We start from the raw sequence: 20,482 nt of genomic DNA, 5'->3' as shown, positions 1-20,482 counted from the left end.
CGCCCTCGCGTCGGATAAAAATGAATAACAAATTCGTCGCGCCCCGGGCGGCGATATAATACACATCTCGATGCACTTGGATCCGCATAACGTCCCGAGCCCACGTTAGCGTACCTTTACGGTATACATCCATACGTCGACACGACGCGACGCAACTTACACGCTACCCCGCCATTACACCACGACTACCGTTACCAGCGTTACCGTATAATCGTAAAGTCGTTAAGTTATCATTTAAACGTTATCCATAAATCCTATGAACGCTTACCCTCGCTAATATGTATATATTTATAAGTATACCTAGAAACGCGATCACCAGACTTGTAATCTTAGAAATCGTAAGAGCGGCTCGCGACGGGACCGTACGGCGGATCCGATCGCGAGGTCTGCGATCACGTCCGAATGGCGGGTTCGGGACGTTCTCGCGCTTCGCTAAATACACGTCTATCTCTTAGTCCATCGCCGAGCGCGTACAAAGTCCTTCCTGGAGCCGATCCCTGCATTTCGTTCCTTCCAGGGCGCTGGAGCACGGCCGCGAAGGAGCAGCGTCTGGTGTAGGCCTGCGAAGTGAGCGAAGAGAGAGGGGTCGTGCAGCGAGCGGAGCCCTCGCAGGAGTCCCCCGCAGCGCGCGGAGCCCTACGTAGGAGTCCTGGGGAGCAGATGCTAAACCGTGGTGACGTACTGGCAGAGCTCGTTGGCCTCGACGAACCTCGGGGGCCGTGGGGCCTCCTCGCTGCGCGCCCTGTAAGGGGCGCGTTCCCTGATGCGATAGCGCGGCACCTCTTCGCTAAGGGACCTTTTTGTAGGGTCGATCGGAGGTATCTGGGTGGGGACTTCGAGGAGCGCCATGGACCTCAGGAGCACCGGCCTGGGGCGTCCCCTGGCCTCTTCGCTAGAGGCCCTAGAAGCAGGTGGAGGACGCTCATCAGGGGCGAAGACGCTCTCGGCACGGCTGCGCGAGGCGCGTTTGGCCCTGCTGAGGGCGCGCTTCTTCAGCCTCCTCGGCGAGGGCTTCCTAGGTGGGGGGGTCGGCTCCCTCTCGGGTGGCGGGGGCGAAGGCTCCTGCGGCGACCACACCGGCGGCGAGAGGTCGTCCGGGGTGAGCACCCTCGGCGGTGGCGGCGCCGGCGACTTGGGGGGCGACTCGTCCTTCCAGGCACCTTGGTAGATGGGGAAGGGCGAGATCATGTTCAGGAATCGCCAGCGTCGCTCCTCGTCCTCGTCGGCGCTGTCAAGGGTCGGAGCCGCCTCGGGCGGAGGATGGTGCGTGGGGGTGACGCCCTGGTCGTAGTCCGCGGGGGACGACCACTCCGGGTCCTCCAGGTCCGGCGAGAGGCTCCTCGACGGCTCCGTCGGCGATCCGTCGTAGGGCGTCCACTTGATGTCACTAATGCGCTTTGGCTCGCGCTTCCTGATGCCGATGTTCGGCAGCGGGGAGTAACCCTCGTAGGGCGCCCATTTGGCGTCGCCACTGATGGTGATCTCGGGGGAGATGAGTCTCCGGACGACCCGGCTGTCCAGGCGCAGCAGGTGTCTCGGATCCGGCTCGGGCGAGACGCTCTTCTGCCGGAAATGGCGGTCCTTCGTGCTCTTGCTCTTCGGCTCGTCCTTGCTCCTGGACCACTTGGAGTCCTTCCTCTCTACCGGGAGGGAGAAGTGGGACTTGACGGCCCACCTGGAGCGCGCCTTGTGGGCGCCTTCCGGACTCAACACCCGCTGCTCCTTGGAGTCCCACTTCTTGGAGGTACTAGTGGAGCGCGCCATCTCCCTGGCCCGGTCCTTCGCCTTCTCGGTCCACTTTGGCTCCTCACTCGCGTGCTTCTTCAGTTCGGGCTTCTCGACCTGGGCCACCTGGGGCACCGGCAGTGCGGGGGGTTCGTCCGGGGACACCGATTGCGAGTACTGGAACTTCGCCTCCCGCCTCAACTCCTTCTTCGGCTCTCTTTTCTGCTCCTTCTTTGGCTCCTTGCGCTCCTCCTCCGGGAGCTCCGCCTGCTGCGCGGCCTTGGCCTTCGCGCAGGCGCACCGCGGCTTCGGATTCGGCAGCGCCTCTGGCACCTGCAGGTTCCAGCCCGTCTCCCGTGAGATCCGGGTGTCGGTGCTGTTGTGCTTCCGCAGGTCATGTGGTTGCCCATCGTCCGGCCGCAGGCTCCACTTGTCGGTCTCCGCACTGTGGTGCTTCCGTAGGTCCGATCGCTCGATCGGCTTCTTGTCGTCTGGCGTCAACGTGTGGCAGCTGCACTTCGCCTTCGCGCTGGTCGCCAAGTCGATGTCGGTCCTAGAGGTGTGCAGCGCCCAGCGGAACTCCGTGCCCTCGCTCACCTGCTTCCGCAGGTCCCACAGTGCGTCGTCCGGAGACAGGAAGCTGCTGCGGGCCCATCTAGAACTTGCGTCCACGGTTTGGAGTTTCCGCAAGTCCCCTCGATGCTGCTGCTGCTGCTGCTTGCTGCTCCCTGCCACCTGGCCGCAGCTGCAGGTGCGCGCGGACTTGCTGCCCCCTGGGGCCGGCTCGATAGCGTCCAGGTCCTCGATCGTGTATGCCACATCCTTACCCGGCGCGAATCCGCCGCACGCGAGGCAGCGTCGAGAGTCCGACTCGCGACTACCCTGCTGCGGCCGTGGCTGCTGCGCGCTGCTCGAGGTCGACGGCGAGGGGTCAAGCTGCGACGGCTGCTCGTCGGCGACCCGGTCGTCAGAGGGTCGTGACGTCGCAGCCGTGCCTTGCGGTGCGCACCAACAGGTGTGTGTAGCTCCGTCAAGCCGCCTTGGTGGGAACCGCGACTCCGGAGACGACGAGGCTCCGCTCCAGGCTGCTTCCAGTGAAACTGCCTCGCTCACCGGCTCCGCAGGCCTGGATGGCATATGGAATAATTTACATTTGCATATTGAGCACTGATCATTCCTGTGCTTTTTTCACTCACTGCCCGCAAATTGACGTTTATTCCCTGAACAATGTCGTCTCATCGACTGCGAGGAACTATTCACTCGAGAATCTATGAAAACGATTTTCTTCCTTGAGAGCCGATCGAAGGGGTATTCACTCAAGAAATCATGAATTTTAACGCTCGAAATCATGTGGAAGTGAGCTGGAAATCGTTGAAAATCACGAAACACTGTCACTATTTTAAGGCTGAACGTCATTTGTTACCGAACCGCATTGTTGTCTATCATGTAAAATCGATGGAAATCGGCACTTAAGGAAGGATATCGTTTTCACAAAATGAAGTATCGTGGGTATTATTGCAGGACCCACCTTCAGCTCGGTGAAGATCTCCGTGAAGAATCCAGGCTCGCTGTTGATGCGCAGCATCTTTGAGCTCAATCGGTTGACGATCAGGAGGCATCGGTCCCAGAACTTGTCCTTACGATCCTCGACAAGGAACGGCTTAAGGGGGTAGCTGATCTCGTTTCCCATGTAGCTGTAGCTTAGATACAAGCACGTCAGCACCGTGGCTTGCAACTCCCTTTCGGAGGCCTCCTCACCGTCCACCAACTCCCTCACCAACATGTAGACGAACACCACATTGGCGGGATTTATGAAGGCCACATCCTGCAAGAACAAGAGTTCACTTTATCCAACATACTCCTTTCATCCCTAAGTGCTATATCTCTATCGGTCTTACATAAAATGTATTATTTCTCTCAAAGGGATTACGGAATTAGCGCGAATAAAGGCGCCCATGCCCTGAGGAAAAATTTTCTATATAGATACGTAAGTGTGATATAAAGAAAGTCTATAAGTAATTACGTGTATTTATATACTTTCTAATATATTTACCGTATTACGGAATTTTTACTTGAATTAAATGTAATATTGTAATGTAATTTTCTTTTTATCTCAGATGCCGAATATGATGTTAAAGACCACGTAATTTTACTACAATTTATCTTGGCATCAAAATGATCAATGACTGAGTACATCGATTTAAATGGGTACTTTTATCAGTGTACGTTCCAGATTTTCGTGAATAGCCTCCTGAAGGTATTCTCCTTCCGAAACTTTTTTGCCAAAGGATGTTACTATCAAAGAAGAATGATTCATTCGTAGTCTCGAGTTACGGCGCTGGCTACAAATTACGATCCGAGACCCTTGCACCTGACAATCTGCCGATCGATATGCTTCTTTCGTGAGGTCACGAGCGCGTTCATTCGTCGAAAACACGCACGCCATAGCTCGTAGACACAGACCCTGGGTCCATACATCTAAAGTACCCCCTTAACATCCAGTCGAAATTTGAAATTTAGAATTTTCAATGTACGAATTTTGTCATCGTCCATTTCGTAACACAGAGCCACATAAACAAAAAATGTTCTGCATCTGTTATTACTTTTTAACCGACTTCAAGAGAAAGGAGGTTCTCGATTTGATCCGTATATTTTTTTAAATTTCTTTTATGTATGTTAACACATAACTTTTCCTCCCGATTAACGGATTTTTATCATTCTATTTTGTCTTAAAAACTTTCAAGGTGGTACCAAGTAAGTTCCATCATTAGTCGATTACAAAATCCGAAGACAGACAACGGAAATCATGAAAGGTTAACAGTAACCGCACTATGATTGGATTATTTTTTATTCCAACCCACCTCGTTTATTTTACATAATAAAAATGTTAGAACCTTAATGAAAGATGTAACAACTAAAAACTTTTTAATAACAAAATAATCGACTTCAATGAAGGCACTACAATGTAAAAAATAATTCTGTATAAACTACTCATCTACTAACTACTGCAAATATCTAAGTATTTTTAATAAAGTATCTTTATAATTTTAATTACATGGTAAAAAATATTCATATATTTTAATATATATATTTTGTTTAAGGATGACCATCTATAAGCGTCCTGCTTTCTATTTATATGGAAAAGATTTAAAAAGACATTATGAACCCATCCTTGCTCCAGAAACGAGTCCTTCGGCTCATAAGTGAATCAGGACGGGACTTGGTCCGCTGTGGTTGGAGCCTTGGGACGAAATGCATCGTCCGGAAGCATCCCTCGTCTGGGTTTGCATAGGTGTGTCTGTGGTCGTGTGTAGAAGTGTTACGGTGAGGCCCCGCGCTGACCCGGGAGAGGATCGATGCCCTCGATAGCGCGTTACTCGAGCAACCTGCTGCTGGTGTCGACGCTATTGCTGCCCTCCTCGTCGATGCCGATGTTGATGGCGTATAGCCGCCCGTAATTAAGTGCAACCTGTATGCATCCCGTACAACCGTCGACTTGCTGGATATGTGCGATGATATTTTGCCTCTGTGATGGTATTTCGCGAATTTCGAGCTTACCCTGCGTTCTGCCAGCTTGTCGAGCACGATACTGACGTCGTTTCGTGAGTAGTGTACAATGTCGTGTCGGCTTGATACGAGACAGTGATGGCGCTGATAACATATTTCAACGTGGAATTTCTTACAGAAAATTGTACATTAATTATATTATTATAAATTGCTGTTCAGAGTGCAATCCAATGGAGCGTAATCTGCTTAATTTGTGCTCTCTAATGTCACTCCAGAGATGGTTGGATTTTTCGAGGAGATTTGATTGAATTTGTGGTTCTTTTCCAGTTCCGCCATGTTGTCGAGCTTGAAACTGATATCGATTCGTGAGTTGGGTACAATGTCGTGTCGGCTTGATAAGAGGCAGTGATGGCGCTGATAACATATTTCAACGTGGAATTTCTTAAAGAAAATTGTACATTAATTGTATTATTATAAATTGCTGTTTAGAATGCAATCTAATGGAGTATAATCTGCGTGCTTCTCTAGCGTCATTCCATAGACGCTTGGATTTTCGACGATATTTGATTACATTTATCGTTCCATTTCAGATCTGTCAGTTTGTCGAGCACAATACTGACACGTGAACACACACAATACTCTGCAGGGTTAATGCGAGGCAGTGATGGCGCTGATGACATATTTCAGCGTGAAATTTCGTAGAGAAAATTGTACGTTATATCATTATAAATTGCTGTTTAAGACTTAGGTCCCACCTAGTGGATCACAATCTGCGTAGTTCGTGTTCTCTAGTGTCATTCCATAGATGGTTGAATTTCACGATGACATTTGACTCAATTTATTGTTCCATTTCATTTTACGAGCGAGTATGGGTTTCGTTTACAGGCTTCTGTTTACGAGCCGCGATACGCTGACGGAAGATGTCCCGCGGGACAGAAATTGAAATGCATTTTTCACGCACAATCCCTGCGGCTCGTATTCCCATTTTCATTGTCTGGAAAATTGTTTCGTAGCCCGCACGTAATCCTGCGCCGCATTTTGGGGTTTAATCGATTGGATATTTGATACGCAAAGATACCCGAAAATGGCTCCCAGCGTTTCCAATAACCACGAACTACATTTGACTGTTTATCGAAACCTCGATGATTAGCTTGGTCGAAATGAATTTCTTCATTTCTACATTTTATCTCTCGCCAACCCTCAGATGAAAATTTAATCGATAATCTCATTTTTTATTCCTCATCAAATCCTCACCGAATATCAATCGATCCAAGCTTGTTAATTTCTGAGCGTTCTCCCTCATCAGCTCTCAAATAAAAATTTTAATGAAAACGTTACATTTGATTCCTCATCAAAACCTCATTGAACGTCAATTGAACTAAATTCTTTAATTTCCGTATTTCATCTCCTATTAATCAGGCCAATTAACTCATTTCTACCATAAGTGCGTAGTAACCTATTCGGATAAATATTGTCGTATAAATATTTACACCCATGCGCTTACAAACTACGAAGTAGAAATATCATAAATACAGTAAGAACAATATTTCATTGTACTAAAGAAATATTTCTTTGAATGGTACCAAAGAGATATTTTGTTAATTCAAACAATAATTACTAGACTCAAATAAACTAAAATAAATAAGACGCAACATTTTCTCATAACTGCGACAATTTATTTGAGTTTATTCGGGTCAAATAATTATTTTCTGAATCATCGAAATATTTCTCAGGTACGATGAATTTTTTATGTCAATGAACGTAATTTACATTTCCAATGAAATCCATCAAACTACAGAATACGAAACAGTGTACGAGCGAACCTCCGCCTAGACGCCAGCCATTTAAAGTACTTCCCTAGTAGCACAAAATATTTGTCCTATATTTTCTATATATTTAACGAATACCGTACATTTTGTAAATATTTAGCAGACATTTGAAATATTTGCGAAACGTTTACTTTAGAATATTAGCTCCATGTGTTTTCATAATATTTTTCTACCAGATATACAAAACATTTCGTTTCATTTTAATACAAGTATTTTTTTAATATTATCTGCCGAATACATTATAAACGTTTTAAAAATATTTAAAATGAAAATCACACGTTTTGCTCCCATAATGAAATAGTGGCACGAAAATATTACATAAATTTCTTGTGTTTTTTGATACCAAATGGAGTGTCCGGTAATAGTCGTGAAGTAAAAGAAATGTATTTTTATTATATGTTCATAAATTAAAAAGTATAATGTCTATATATGTTTATAAATTATTGAAACTAATTATGTCATTGAGATTTTCAACAAATATTTCAGATATCTTCGAATGAAATCTACAAGAAATCTTAAAAAATCTGTCGTTTGAGATATTTAGTAAAGATTACAAACAAATATTTAGAAATTATTCTATGCTACTAGGGTTCCCCCCAAAGGACACTCCCCTTTCCGGGAGACGCTCGCTCAGTCATGACGGCTGAAAATCACGTTGCAGGACTTATCAAAATTTCAGGAAGAAAAGGGCAAAAATAAAAATCGCACCCCTCTCTCCGGCGAGTCAGGAAGGCGTAAGTAAGTGCGAGACCCTCGTGCGGTCCCTTGCTTCGAGGGTTTTCTTTTTCAGCGCTCCTTTTCAGGTGCAATCCAATAGGGAAGAGCGAAGGGTAGAAAACGAGGGGGGCTGTTACACCGGCGCTGGTCGGCCACGGTCGATATTCGCAGGGGTGAGCGCCCTGCCCTGCCCTGTCGGCGCGGCTTGGCGTCGCGGTTTCCACCCCCCAGCGGTTTCCTCCCGACCCTACCTCAACACCATCCCCTCGCCCCTACAACCCCGCAAGCAGTTCTTGTTAATGTTTTAATTAAGTTTCCGCGGATCGCCTGCGCGAAACGTCTTCGACGCCCCTGCTAATTAATTGCGGTAATTAGAGGTCGACCGTTTAGGGGTACAAAGGGGTACTTCTGGGCGGTCGGGCCGAGAGTGGACAAAATGGCCGACCTCGGAATTCGAGACACCGTGCTCGAGTTAATGCTTTCGTAATCCTCTCGTTAGCTCGCGGGGAGAAAGACGGAAAATGGGGGAAGAAAACCAGACATGACCCCGCAAACCTTTTACAAAAGTCCCCAGTCGACGATTTTTACCTCATATGAGTTTCAACGCGCGTTTTACTAATCCTGGATTTATTAGCACCAAATCGAGTTAATAGAGTTAAAATCTTTATTTGAGGGTTATTTGACGTGGGCGTAGAGTTAAGCACTCGATTTTGGGTGGCTACATAACAACGGATTTTGATCTTTGGTGAGCCTAATTTTTGTCGATATAACACGAATTTTGTTAATCCAAGATTTACTAATCCCTATTAAGAGATTTTATTCTAACTTCGCGGTTGGTGTAACCGGATTTAGGGCTAAATGAGACAGAAATTGCTGACGGTAATTAAAGTAAAAAAAAAACAGAATCTAGGATTTAGAGGTTCAACCGAGGTCGATAATTTCGAGTCGGGGTGCGCGCGTTTTTCACGCGAGGGGTGAGCCGTTCCGACAAAATGGCGGCTCAAATGTCATTCGAATCTGCGGGGGTGTGCGTGGGCTGGACAATTGCGCGTTTTTCTGCGGATCCTCACTGTTCGCGGTAAATCGGCCACTAAGCGACAGCCAGCTTTTGTATGTCCGTTAGGGGAGGGGTTCTTTTAATTAGGGCTTTTCAGGGGAGAGGATTTATTCAGCTACATTAGTATTCACATTGTTGGAAGCGTTCCGTGGTGTCCTTTTTACGTGCGTGTTCTGGATGCCTGCTTTCCTGGAAACGAGTGGACTATTATTTCGTCCTCTCATGGCGCTGGATAATTACATTACTTTTTCCAGGAATGTAATATTACCCTGAAATTACAAGCTAAAATGTGTAATGTTCTTAACCCTCCCCATGAAAACACTCGTTTTAATACGAATGTTCATATAATCTAGTTAACAGATTTGTAAGATTTATCGTATATATGTATACTCTTTTCTTTCACTGGAACACTATGTTAACTACGTCAGTCAAAGGCGTGTTTAAAACATTCACGTACGATATATGAATACCACACACCGATCCGACTATAAAGACAGCAGATCCGAAAGAGAGGAAACAAAAGGGCCAGTTTCTCATCTTTCTTCTGTTCTGTTTACGTGGAACAGTTGCGCAGCACAAGATGGCGACCGCCTATTCAACGGGAAGAGAAAGAGAAAAAACACAGTCCCTCTGTTGATTCTCCTTCCATTTCGCTGCCTTTACAAAATATCAAGGGAATAGTTGAATCTGTGAGGTCTATATATCCTAGGTTCATGGTTTAATTATCAAAACAGCAGAGCTGAAATAGAGAAAACAAATAGCCCGTTTCCTTGATGTTTTTCTCTCTCACCTGAAACAGCGCAACGCAACATGGCGGCTGTCAATCCAATGACAAAATAATGAGAAAAAGTAGCTCCTCTATTCCTTTTGTCTGCCTTAAAGTAATAATTCGGTTCGCAGTGTCCATGTATCCGACGTCCATGGTTTAAACATTTGTACATTCACTCGTAAGTAGAACTTCGAGGGTACTCGAGTTGCGAGTAAACGCTTTACTTTCATCGGAACAGCTAAATTATTCAGAAGGTGGCGTTCCACTCGGTCAACTAGCCATTTAAAAGTCCTCCCTTGATTGGAAGGACACAACGAGGCTCACGTAGATCGACTTCGGGGCTACGTGGTTGGCTCGTTTCCCTCAGAAGCTAAAACCATGAAGTAGTAGGAGCCAATGCCAATGGTCGGTTTCACATTAACTGACCCCAGAATCGGAACCCAGAATTTTAGATTTTCGCTGATCTAACGATGTGAGCGCTACTCGCGGAAAATGAGGGAACTCCAATCCTACATGACCAAAACGTTTCCTATCCACGTAAATGACCTAAAATGCTTTTAATTTTGCAATTAAGATACTCAAAGCAAAACGATAATCCCCGTATGACATGCGAAATGTGACGTTTTTAACGCGATAAAGACTAGCGGATACGCTAGCAGACGATAATTTTTAATTGCAAAATTTCATCGAGGAGGCGCTCCCAGCACGAGATTGGAAAAAATCTGAATATCTCGGACCTCTAAAGTAGGGACGATTTCAATACATGGCGCTGTATCTCTTTATCCTACTTCGTGGCGAAAATCGTCCTCGTGACTTGATTAGCGCCAACTTCGCCTCGTACTTTCCCTCCTGCTTCTGCTTCGAACCTCGGGCAAAGGAAATGCATTGGCAACGATTACGGCGCACGTGAAGACCGATTCACGAGACCGAGGACATCCAGACGGAACGCTCTAAGGGTTCCGCTAATTCGATTTCGGACAGTGGTCATTGCCAACCTCGGAATATACTCGCGAGCTAATTGCTGGAAGAGTCCGTCTAGACGAAAAAGATTAGGCCACATGTTGCTCGCGTGCTCATCGACGTTCTAGGCGTAGTAACGAGCGACTCTATAGTCCAGGACGTCATTCAGGTGGACACCGGGTCATGAAATTGATGACGTAATCGCTTTACGCCTACGACCGTGTGTACACCTCGGACTATCTAGACCATAAATGCCACAGACCCCAATGACACCAATGACGCGCTCCCCTGTTCAAACAAATATTGTTATTTCGTACAATTTTAAATAGATATATTTTATAAACCTTATAAATATAGTTGTAGGAATTTTTTGGCGCAATTTCACGACATCATGGAATATAAATTTAGTCAGAGATTCGTCATGAATGTGTACACTGAGAAAAAAATCTCATCAAACCAAAGAAATATTTTGTTAATTCGAAGAATAATTATTTTACTAATGTAAATTGTCACAATGTCCGAATAAATGTTACATCCAATTTATTCAAGTTCATTCGAGTCAAATAATTATTCAGTGCATTAACAACATATTGCTTTGGTTCAATGACATTTTTTTTTCTCAGGGTACCAATTCACTTTTAAAATGTCAAATTTATAATTTTACTGCGATTTTACAAATGTTATAAATTTAGTACATGGTTGTAGGAATTTTCCTAGGAATATGGTTGTAGGAATTTCATAATGCGATGTTATGGAAGGTACGTTTATTTACAGATTTGTAATGAATGTGTACTAATTCAAATTTAAAGCGCAAAGTTTTCAATTTTATTGCGATTTTATGTACGGAAGGTGTACGGGTTTTATGAATATTTTTAACCGTGTACTGCTGGCTTCAAAGAGACAATTACGGAGTGAGCCAATATTAATTACACCCGTATTACACCCGGTTTTCAAATAATTGTAACGGAAATTACGGTAGATTTAAACGAATATTATAATAGATAAAAACGACATTTCTGAAATGTCCGAGAGTGGAATAACCCACAATTACGATGTAATATTCGAAATTTCTATATTGCTCGATATTCGTGCCAGAGATGTGATATGTGTTATTAAAATCAAGAATTAGTAATATAATTGAACAATTAATTGAGTTTAACTGCTAACAATACTACCTTCTATTAAACCATACCTTATTAGGTCATTTTAAAAATTCTGACATTTTTATAGACAGAGATTGAAATAAGTCACAAATAGAGCACTAGGAGTTACATTGTTAAAAATATTCATACGTACACTTATACATACGATTGCAGTAAAATGATAAATTGGATGTCTTAAAAGTATTTCAGTATACATTCATTATAACCTATTAAATATATTTATAATTCTATAACATCACGTCATAGATGTATTTTCAACTCATATAAATTTCATTTTGACATATGTTATAAAATCGGTACACCATGTCAGTCTAAAACTTCCACGAAAAAGTTACAAAATTACAATATTTTTATTAATAGTATAATACACCGAGAAAAATGAGGTACTTGAAATCAAATAAATTTGCCTATTTAAAGATCAGATAGTTCACTCAAATAAAATGTTCAATGGTTGAATGAATTATTTCTTTAAGGTAATTAAAAGTACTTTCGACTTAATGAAAAATGTAGAAGTAAGTAAAAGTCTACTAGGTTCATGTACAACTAAAATTTATTCGTCTTGTTATACATTTTCCCGATGTATATGGGTAACGATTTGATATTATACGTAAGTAAGTCAGTAAGATTGGTAAAATGGCGATAAATGCCGGGAAACGACAGAATTCTAGGAACGTCCTAATAGTATGATCAATAAGGTACTAGGACTCGCGTTTCCTGATATTTCGTAGAATGCCCCCTCCTTCGTCGATTAATATGAGCTTTTCTAGGGGTGAGTGTCCCGATGGACAAGACTTTTCTGGCCGCCCTTTTAGGGCAGCTTTGCGACGTTGCCGCGTGCGGTTCTTATGGGACACGTGACCCCTTATTCCCCCTGCGCACTTTTACCCCGCATTGCTGCACATCCCTTTGAGGCAGTGCCTCTCAACCTCTCGCGCTTCACTTCGTCCCCGACCTGGTGCCTTGGGGCAAAAAAGAGGAAAAATCCGCGAGGGCCTCGATAAAGGAGCGCCTTAATCAGTCATCCCCAACGCATCGCTGCCGATCGGCCGAACCAGTCGAAGGATCACGTGACACAGTTTCGTCCGATACGCAGAGATTGGCAAAAAAAGATGGCGGCCGGAGTGACCGGCGATGAGGCCCTTTGTGCCTATATTTGAACATATGCACGAGGTTCAAAGCGAGACGAGATGGATCTCCACGAGACAATGCCATGTTCCTGCAGATGCTCAATTTAACTTTACCTGTAATTTATATCGTTTTATCTATATACAAAAGAGGACTGACTCATCATTGTCCAACCCAAACTGCTAAGCCTAGAAACGACAAATTTAGGGGGTATATTTTGTTCGTAACAGGTGCTCACTAGAAAGGGGTTTTCTCGACATTCAACCCCTAAAAGAGTGAAAAGGGGTTAACTGTGTTTATACAAATTTCTACTCGCACATATCGCGAGCAAAGCCGCGACGGAGGATATTAATGGTGGATTAATGCAATTGTTTTTACAGAGTCCAGTCAATTTGTGGTGGACTTGTAGGAGGAGAAGCAGCAGCAAAGAGATAAGTATTTGGCAGACCTATAGAAATGCTATATTGTTATGGTATAATTAGCAATGTCTTCTCCCTTATTATCAATCGAATTAATACAGTATTCCGAGGAAACGAGCCTAACATGTGGTTTCGTCTCACGTAAGAAATGCAGGTACATTATTTCTCGTCAAAAGGGAACAGACAGCAGACAAGGTGCATACTCCGAGCGAGTGGAAGAACAATAGTATCAGCGAATTCCGGAATGAAGCCTACATGTAAAGCTGGTGTTACGAAATAGGGGTGAAAGTGCATTAATGGCGTTGTGTGGGTGAAACTTTCTGCTTCTACTGTTCCAACCGTGGATATTTGAAAGCGGACCATAAAACCCGTAGTAAAACAAACTTTTCATTATATTTCAGAAATAAGGAATGCGTACCATCAGCCCACGACATATGAAAGAAGATAATCTGCAAACATCACATAAAATACATCGTTTTCCTGTACACTCAACTTCTGTTCAAGGTACAACAGAATCGATTTTTCTCGGTAAGTGCAATGATAATACTTCATCATTTTTGAAAGGTGGGAATAATGTACCATATAAATGCTGTATGAAAAAAGGACTGTTCAATAAACGTTACATGGATAACAGTATATTATTGCCCTTAATCTCTAAACGAGATATAACAAAATAAATTCTCCATAGTAAGTGCAGTGATCCTACCTACTCCATTACTTTTGAAGACAAGAACAATGTATAATAAATCCATGACAAATGAAGAAAAGTGGATCACAGTTTTTTTGTCTTTGTTTTCTGGACAAGGTACTTCAAAATCGAAATTCTATGGTAAGTGCAGAAATAATAACTTATTTTTTAGAAATAGTAACGTGTTACAAATCTGCCACATATGGGTAGGAGTTATCCAGAAACACAATATGAAACAGTGCTTTGCTTGAATAACTTCTGGGCGCAGTATTTGGCTTCTGGACAAGGTACACCAACACCGACTCGAGTAAGTGCAGCGTCCCTGTCGTTTACCTCTGTCGTCGCAACCTCGGCGACTCAGTGCACGTGGGCTTATCGATTTTCCGTTGCGATATCGAAGGTCGAAACGTTAATTTGAACTCTGGGATACCGTGTGCGTGTTCATGCAAATGTCCCCTGGAAGAGTACACGACGAGTTCCGAGTTGCGTGGGTGGCTGCGGGTGCGAGGACAGAGGATGACGTCGAGGAACATTTTTTAATCCCCCCGAAAATGGGCGGGAACCGTCCCACCTTTTTGGGGCCCGAATGAAAGTCTAGTGAGCTTTTGGTGATGTTGCGGCGGAGGCAAAATATTTTTATTAAAAGGAAAAAAATGATGGACGAGGTGCCAGGGCCTATTGTCGGTGCACCGAGCGGTGCACCCAAGTGCAAGTGCCTTCGAGACGTCCAAATGAATGATTCTCTTGTAATTGATCTTTAATGGTTGAGGCCATATGGACGATACGCCTTGTGCACTAAATGGAAACTCGTGTTTTGGCCCACGACCCCTTTACTGGGACACTTTTGTGTGACATATTGTGATTGGCGTGCCGGGCTTACTTCTCGTTACGAGCTCGATTCCCCAGGGTGGCATCCCTGGAGACTACCAGGACGGGAGAAGAGGGTCTTCTCTTCTAACGCGTTACGGGCACATGAACGTATGCCAGTAGACTCTTCGATTTTATTATACTTGGGGAACTACCGTCGATGGTGCCTCGAACGTATGTTCCGACCCTTCGCTATTTATATTGGACTTCTACCTTGCGGAACAACGCGTCAAAAATTAGTAGGGCACGCACTTATCACATAACAATTTTTGTTCTTTACGGTATTTCTATGAGAAGGGACGATTTTTTTAACGAAATTTCTATATAAAGGAACCATGTTTTTAAACGAAGTTTCTATATCAAGTGACGAATTCTATTCACGGAATTTCTGTACTAAAGAGCGATTTTTTTGTTTACAGAATTTCTATATCAAGGGATGCGGTAGCGTCTCGGACAAGTTCATAACTCTCACCTGGGCGCCACGTCTCTTTACTCTAAACAACGTTATAGACGCCATTTAATTTTTTTTAAACGGTAAATGCTATCACTCAGAGACTCTTGAAACATTTTAACACGAATAGCCTTATTAATTCTTTTTCTTTCGTTTAAGACCAACATTGTTAAAATTGATAAATTAAGTTGTATATAGAGAAATTTACAAATTTTTGATTTTTAAATGGTCGCCGGGAACCGATTAATTTGTAAAAGCAGGAACTACTTGTATGTCTGAACTCTTGCTCATAACTCCGAAGACTATACTTGATAAATCGTTGTTAGAGAAGTGGAGCGATTCATTTGAGAGCTGACCCATCGAAGTAAAACACTATCTGAGGAAGTCTGATGGTTACTCACGAGGCTAAATATACTCGTCTCTAGATGTTTCCTTATTCAGAATGTGCATGACCACTTGTCTCAATATCTTAATTTGCTGACATCAAACGTTATGTACATGTCGTGTACATACTCTACTCCCTTGCCTAGATATCTAAGCCCCGGAATATCATTTTTATCAGTGTATCCATCAAGGAGCTATTCATTCGGAAATCAGTGAAAACGATTTCCTTCGTTGAAAATCGATTACCTTTGATTGCATATGATAAACAACAATGCGATTCGGTAACATGTATCAGCCTTAAAATTGTGTCAATGCTTTGGTGATTTCAACGATTTTCAGTGTTTTTTGCTTGCGGTTTCCAAGTGATTTCTCGCATTAAAATCCATGATTTTCTGAGTGAATACCTCCTCGGTACCCATTTTGGGCTCCATTGGGTCACCCACCTGCCAGCCCTGAAGAAGTAAACTCTTGTCCACCGTCCTGAGCCACATGACTGCATCTCCAGCTTGGAAGTCCCGCAATCGCGTGCACTTCCCATGGAGGTAAACCCCGAGGCACTTGAGCAATTCTGAGGTGGACGCCTGGATGACCGTCTTCTTGGGTCCCGGAGGAAGAGGCTTCTGCACCAGCTTCTCGCAGGTCGGGTTGTGTGTCGTGTGATTGTTGTTCGACGCCGGTGCTTTAGTCTGGGAGGAAGGAATCATGATTAACATTCCCGCGGCGTAATTGCCCAGGGTATAAATTATCGTTCGGTTGTACTTTACTCTGGAGTCTGGGATGGATAACTTATCGATATTACTAATGCAACTACATTGCCCCTGATAGTTACTGAAATCGAATGACGACCAATTAGCGTTGAGCGTACTTTCGATTACAGGGGGAAGAAATACGATTTTATGTATATATACATCACTGAGAAAATAATTCATTAAATCAAATATTCCTTTAGTGCTATTCAACAGATATTTGGTTCAATGACATTTTTTTCTCGGTGTACTATCTACGCAACGAGACCGTGGAATTGTTGAAAGAGATGTGTCCCTTTTTATATAATTGCAAAAAAGTCAGGTGTTATTCGAGGTGGTGAAGGAGCAGAATTCAAGTAATCCTTTCTCCTGCTATGGCAGATCAAAATGTAAACACGCATTGATTGGATATGTTAAAACTAAAAAGTAGCGCAAATTTAACCCGTTGCGAGATCAGCTTTCGAATGTTTCCGCTAAGGCTGAAGAAGAAGAGTGGATAATGGCACTTGATGTATACATATGTCTTTGAAGAAAAAATCAATGAGATGGCTAGATTACGTCGTGTACGTTTTTTTTTCGCGAGATCGATGATCGGTGTCAGTCCAGGGATTGTCACGACATGTTCGAGTTTACAATCCACCGAGAAAAACGTGTGATTGCTAATCGTAATGGCTGCCGCCATTTGCGGACACTCGGTAATGCTCCCCAGTAATGTGCGGTCTGCAATTTCAGCGATTTTCTCGTCAATTCACGTGACCAAACTCGCATAATTCTTTAAACTTATTCATTCGCGGAAATCAAAGTCTTCCCTACAGTACCTCGCAACATTAAATCGATACTTGAAAGCTCCCTTTAGAGACCACCCCCACCCACCCACACGGAAAAATATCTTGAGTACAACAATACCCCAAGAACCTCTTTTTCGTTCCAACAATTTTTCAAAATACCCTTTTCTTCTTTTGAAAAATTGTCCCCACCAAAAAATGTTCCCTAACCCAAGAAAAACGATGAAAAGAAGTGGACATAAACACGACAAACTTGAACTTCTTCTTTTCAACATCCACTGACCTAACCAACCTCAAAAACGTATCCACGGGAACAACTAAACAGTCCAACAAACAACGACATTAAACTCACCTGTGGCGTCTGAATATTCTTGTTCTTGTCAACGATCGGCAGGTTATCGAGTGTCTGCCTGAACGTGATATTCTTGTTCTTATTATCGAGTTTCTTCTTGTTGTTATTGGTTGTGCTAAACCGCTTCCAAGACAGAGCATTGATAAACAGCGAGTGCTTCTTGAGGTTCTTCTCGAGGGCATTCTTCTCGGAGATGATGCGAGCATTGTCATTGTTCAGGTTGATGTTGTTGTTCTGGAGGCTGTTGTTGTTGGGCTGGTTCGTGGGCGCGGGGGCGACGGCAGCGGCGCTCTTGTTCTCTCGGTTTTTGGCGTTGTTGAGCTGCTCGTAATTGAAGTTGTTCAGGGTGAAGTCGGCAGGGTGTTGCTGGTGTCCAGTGGCGGGATACACGGAGCCCTTCCTTTCCTTGGGGCTAAAAGAGAGAACCGTTCCCATGTTGGCGGTATTGTGCTGGTCGTCGGTCTGCTGTTGAGCGGTCTGGGTCTGCTGGGGAGGCTGCTGCGGGGGTGGCGGCGGCGGGTGAGGCTGCTGGGGGGGTTGCGGGTGGTGTTGTTGCTGGTGTTGTTGCTGAAGCGAGTGTCGTCGTTGCTGGGGCGGAGGTCTCGCCGGGCTAGGAGACGCTATCCTTGGCGGAGGAGGGGGCGCTCGGGGAACCGAGGTCTCCCTCGAGGGTCCCGTCAGCGAGGTCGCATCCCCCGGCTCTATGGCCTCCTCCACGACGGGACCCACCACCTCGCTCAGCCGACCTCCCAGCCTGCTGACTTCTTCCCTCGAGCGGGAAACCGCCTCCGCGCGCTCTTCGCCGCGGCGAGAGAGCGCGGGAACGAATATGGCCGCCCGGAGGCGGGTCGATCAATACCCAAAACCGGCGGAGTCCGACGTCGCGCGCTCGTCTTCCAACCTGTCGCGGCCCTCCTGGAGCTGCCCCCGCGAGTCGCAGCGAGGTGGCCCTCGACTCCGGCCCCGAAGTCGCCGTGCGACCCGCCACCAGGGGCGGCTACCTCGGGGCAGCGCACGGAGCCCCTGGATCCCTAGACCTCGACGAAGTGCTCGGGCGAAGACGATGCGCACTCTAGAGCGGCATCGAGCTCCGTCCTCGAGGTCCCGTGCGCGTGGCCTCCTCCGCTGCACCTGATGCCCTTCGCCTCTTCCCTCGTTCCCCGACCTCTCTCGAGCTCCCCCTGAGACTCCACCCGGGGACCTCTCCTCCTGATCTCTTTTTTACTCCTTTCCTCGGATTTCTTCTTTTTATTCGCTGCTATCTTCTGCCGTACCTTTGGCGCTGCACTTTGCTTCACTTTCTCACGGATTGACCCCTGTCACCTGCTTCCTTGTCGCGAACTCCTCGATGATGGTGGATGTCTCACCCCCTGTTGGGTCTCGGTGCGGCGACGTAGCTACACCGTAGTGGCGTAGCTGCTGCACTCTCGTCGCACCTCACTGTGCGCTCGCCCGCGGCCTCTCCGCGGCCCAAGATGTACGCCCCTTCCGATTCCCTGCGCGCGCAATCGTTCGATAAACGCAAACGGCGAACGTCGATTGTCGGGGGTGGAGTAAGGGCTGCGAGTCAACGCGTTACGCCAAGGCGCGACGTCTACGCCCATGCACGGCCACGACGACGACCCTGGCTACCCCTGGCGGCACCCTCTCGACGCCCGCTCCTGTCGAGGGCTCCGCTGGCTGCTGAAGGCGGATCGCGAATGGCCTCCGATGTGGAACGCCGACTCCCGGGGGTTGCGAGCCCTGCCTGGGGAGTCGATATGTCGATACCACCCGCTCTGTCGGTAAAAATGATATGATTATATGGAAAAGTACTTTTTCTATCCCTACCATCATTTTTAACCCTTGCCCAAGGCGGTTGAATTAATAATTTTAAACTCAAACGAAATAACTTCGGACAACTTTGTCATGAGCGAACGGCCAAATTAATTTAGAATACGGTCACTATTGGTCATTATTAAAATCTGTAATAGTTCTTGACGTTACTTTTAACTACTTAATATGTTACATCCAGGTGTAAACAAATTAATTCAAGAACCAGATACTATCTGATCATTTTGATGTCGCTATTGTCGCGTCGTAGTGAAATCTAGAATTTCAGAATTTTTTTTTCTTTGCATTTAAAAATGATACAAGACGTAAATTTCGCGATTATTGGTCGAAAAATATTAAAGTAGGATTTTTAGTAGGATAATATTTTTAGCGATTTGGTACGTACTTGTTATAGGACGGAGAAAATAGGAAGTTAACCAGCTTATCTCAAAGGACTCCATAACGAGACAACAGATAAATCTCTACTAGATCGTTTAGAACAAGTGGCATTAAAGTTAACACCACTTTCTCCCACAAATTGTCAGAACCAATTATCTGGGTGAATGGATTCATCGCCACCATTGTCACGAATCATATGACATGACGAACGTTACCTTGAGTTGATTTGCGGTATTGTTCGAACCGCTTCCAAGTTCCGATCCTGATAGAACTTTGACGCGTGACGGGGCGTGCTTATAAACTTGTCACATTGGTACTTTCCACGACAAGGGAGGATCAAAACAGACCTTGGTGGGATTATACGCGGTATATGTACAATAGAATGTATAATAGAAAGTAACTATGTGGCTAAATGACACGTCATGATTCGGATGACACTTTTTCCGAACACTGCGCACCGAAATGGACGGGAGTGATAAATATACACACGCCGTATATGCGAACGCACGCAGTGTTTCCTCGAAACTTCTGTAACTAGGACTCTCAAAGTGACGTCAAAGTTGTGTTCAGTGATTAAGAAGTCCTCTGGGAATCAGAGGACGGAACTGAGAAGGGAAATGATACTCCGTGTATTTCCTTTGAAAAAGCATTGCCATATAAACGGATCCGGTCTTTTCTTTAAGCTTGGAGAAAAATTAGTGATATAAAGAGACCTATCGATGGTGAA

General features: G+C 45.0%; 2 protein-coding genes across 2 annotated transcripts; both read right to left on the bottom strand.

Moving 5' to 3' along the window:
* Positions 1–564: 564 nt before the first annotated feature.
* LOC105697011 (pollen-specific leucine-rich repeat extensin-like protein 1) lies at positions 565–2,546 on the bottom strand. Its single transcript, XM_012419944.2, has 2 exons — positions 2,542–2,546; positions 565–2,470 (listed from the first exon to the last, which is right to left on the bottom strand). Exons 1-2 carry the CDS (start codon positions 2,544–2,546, stop codon positions 664–666), a joined length of 1,812 nt encoding a protein of 603 aa, XP_012275367.1. The 3' UTR covers positions 565–663.
* A 17-nt stretch (positions 2,547–2,563) lies between these two features.
* Positions 2,564–17,979, bottom strand: LOC105697026 (cyclin-dependent kinase 5 activator 1). Its single transcript, XM_012419964.2, has 4 exons — positions 17,545–17,979; positions 16,105–16,347; positions 3,254–3,550; positions 2,564–2,851 (listed from the first exon to the last, which is right to left on the bottom strand). Exons 1-4 carry the CDS (start codon positions 17,977–17,979, stop codon positions 2,756–2,758), a joined length of 1,071 nt encoding a protein of 356 aa, XP_012275387.1. The 3' UTR covers positions 2,564–2,755.
* Between the last annotated feature and the right edge of the window lie 2,503 nt (positions 17,980–20,482).

This window comes from Orussus abietinus, unplaced genomic scaffold (assembly GCF_000612105.2).
Source record: "Orussus abietinus isolate OABI.00-Male unplaced genomic scaffold, Oabi_2.0 scaffold102, whole genome shotgun sequence".
Lineage (NCBI taxonomy): Eukaryota > Metazoa > Arthropoda > Insecta > Hymenoptera > Orussidae > Orussus > Orussus abietinus.
This window is presented reverse-complemented; position numbering and strand designations above follow the sequence as displayed.

What these genes read in the sequence shown, in the direction of transcription:
- LOC105697026 (XM_012419964.2), bottom strand. Translation starts at nt 17,979, where the DNA reads ATGGGAACGGTTCTCTCTTTTAGCCCCAAGGAAAGGAAGGGCTCCGTG. An exon ending in AGAATATTCAGACGCCACAG is followed by an intron (nt 16,348 to 17,544) that starts GTGAGTTTAATG and finishes CCTTCCTCCCAG; the next exon opens with ACTAAAGCACCGGCGTCGAA. An exon ending in AGATCTTCACCGAGCTGAAG is followed by an intron (nt 2,852 to 3,253) that starts GTGGGTCCTGCA and finishes TATGCCATCCAG; the next exon opens with GCCTGCGGAGCCGGTGAGCG.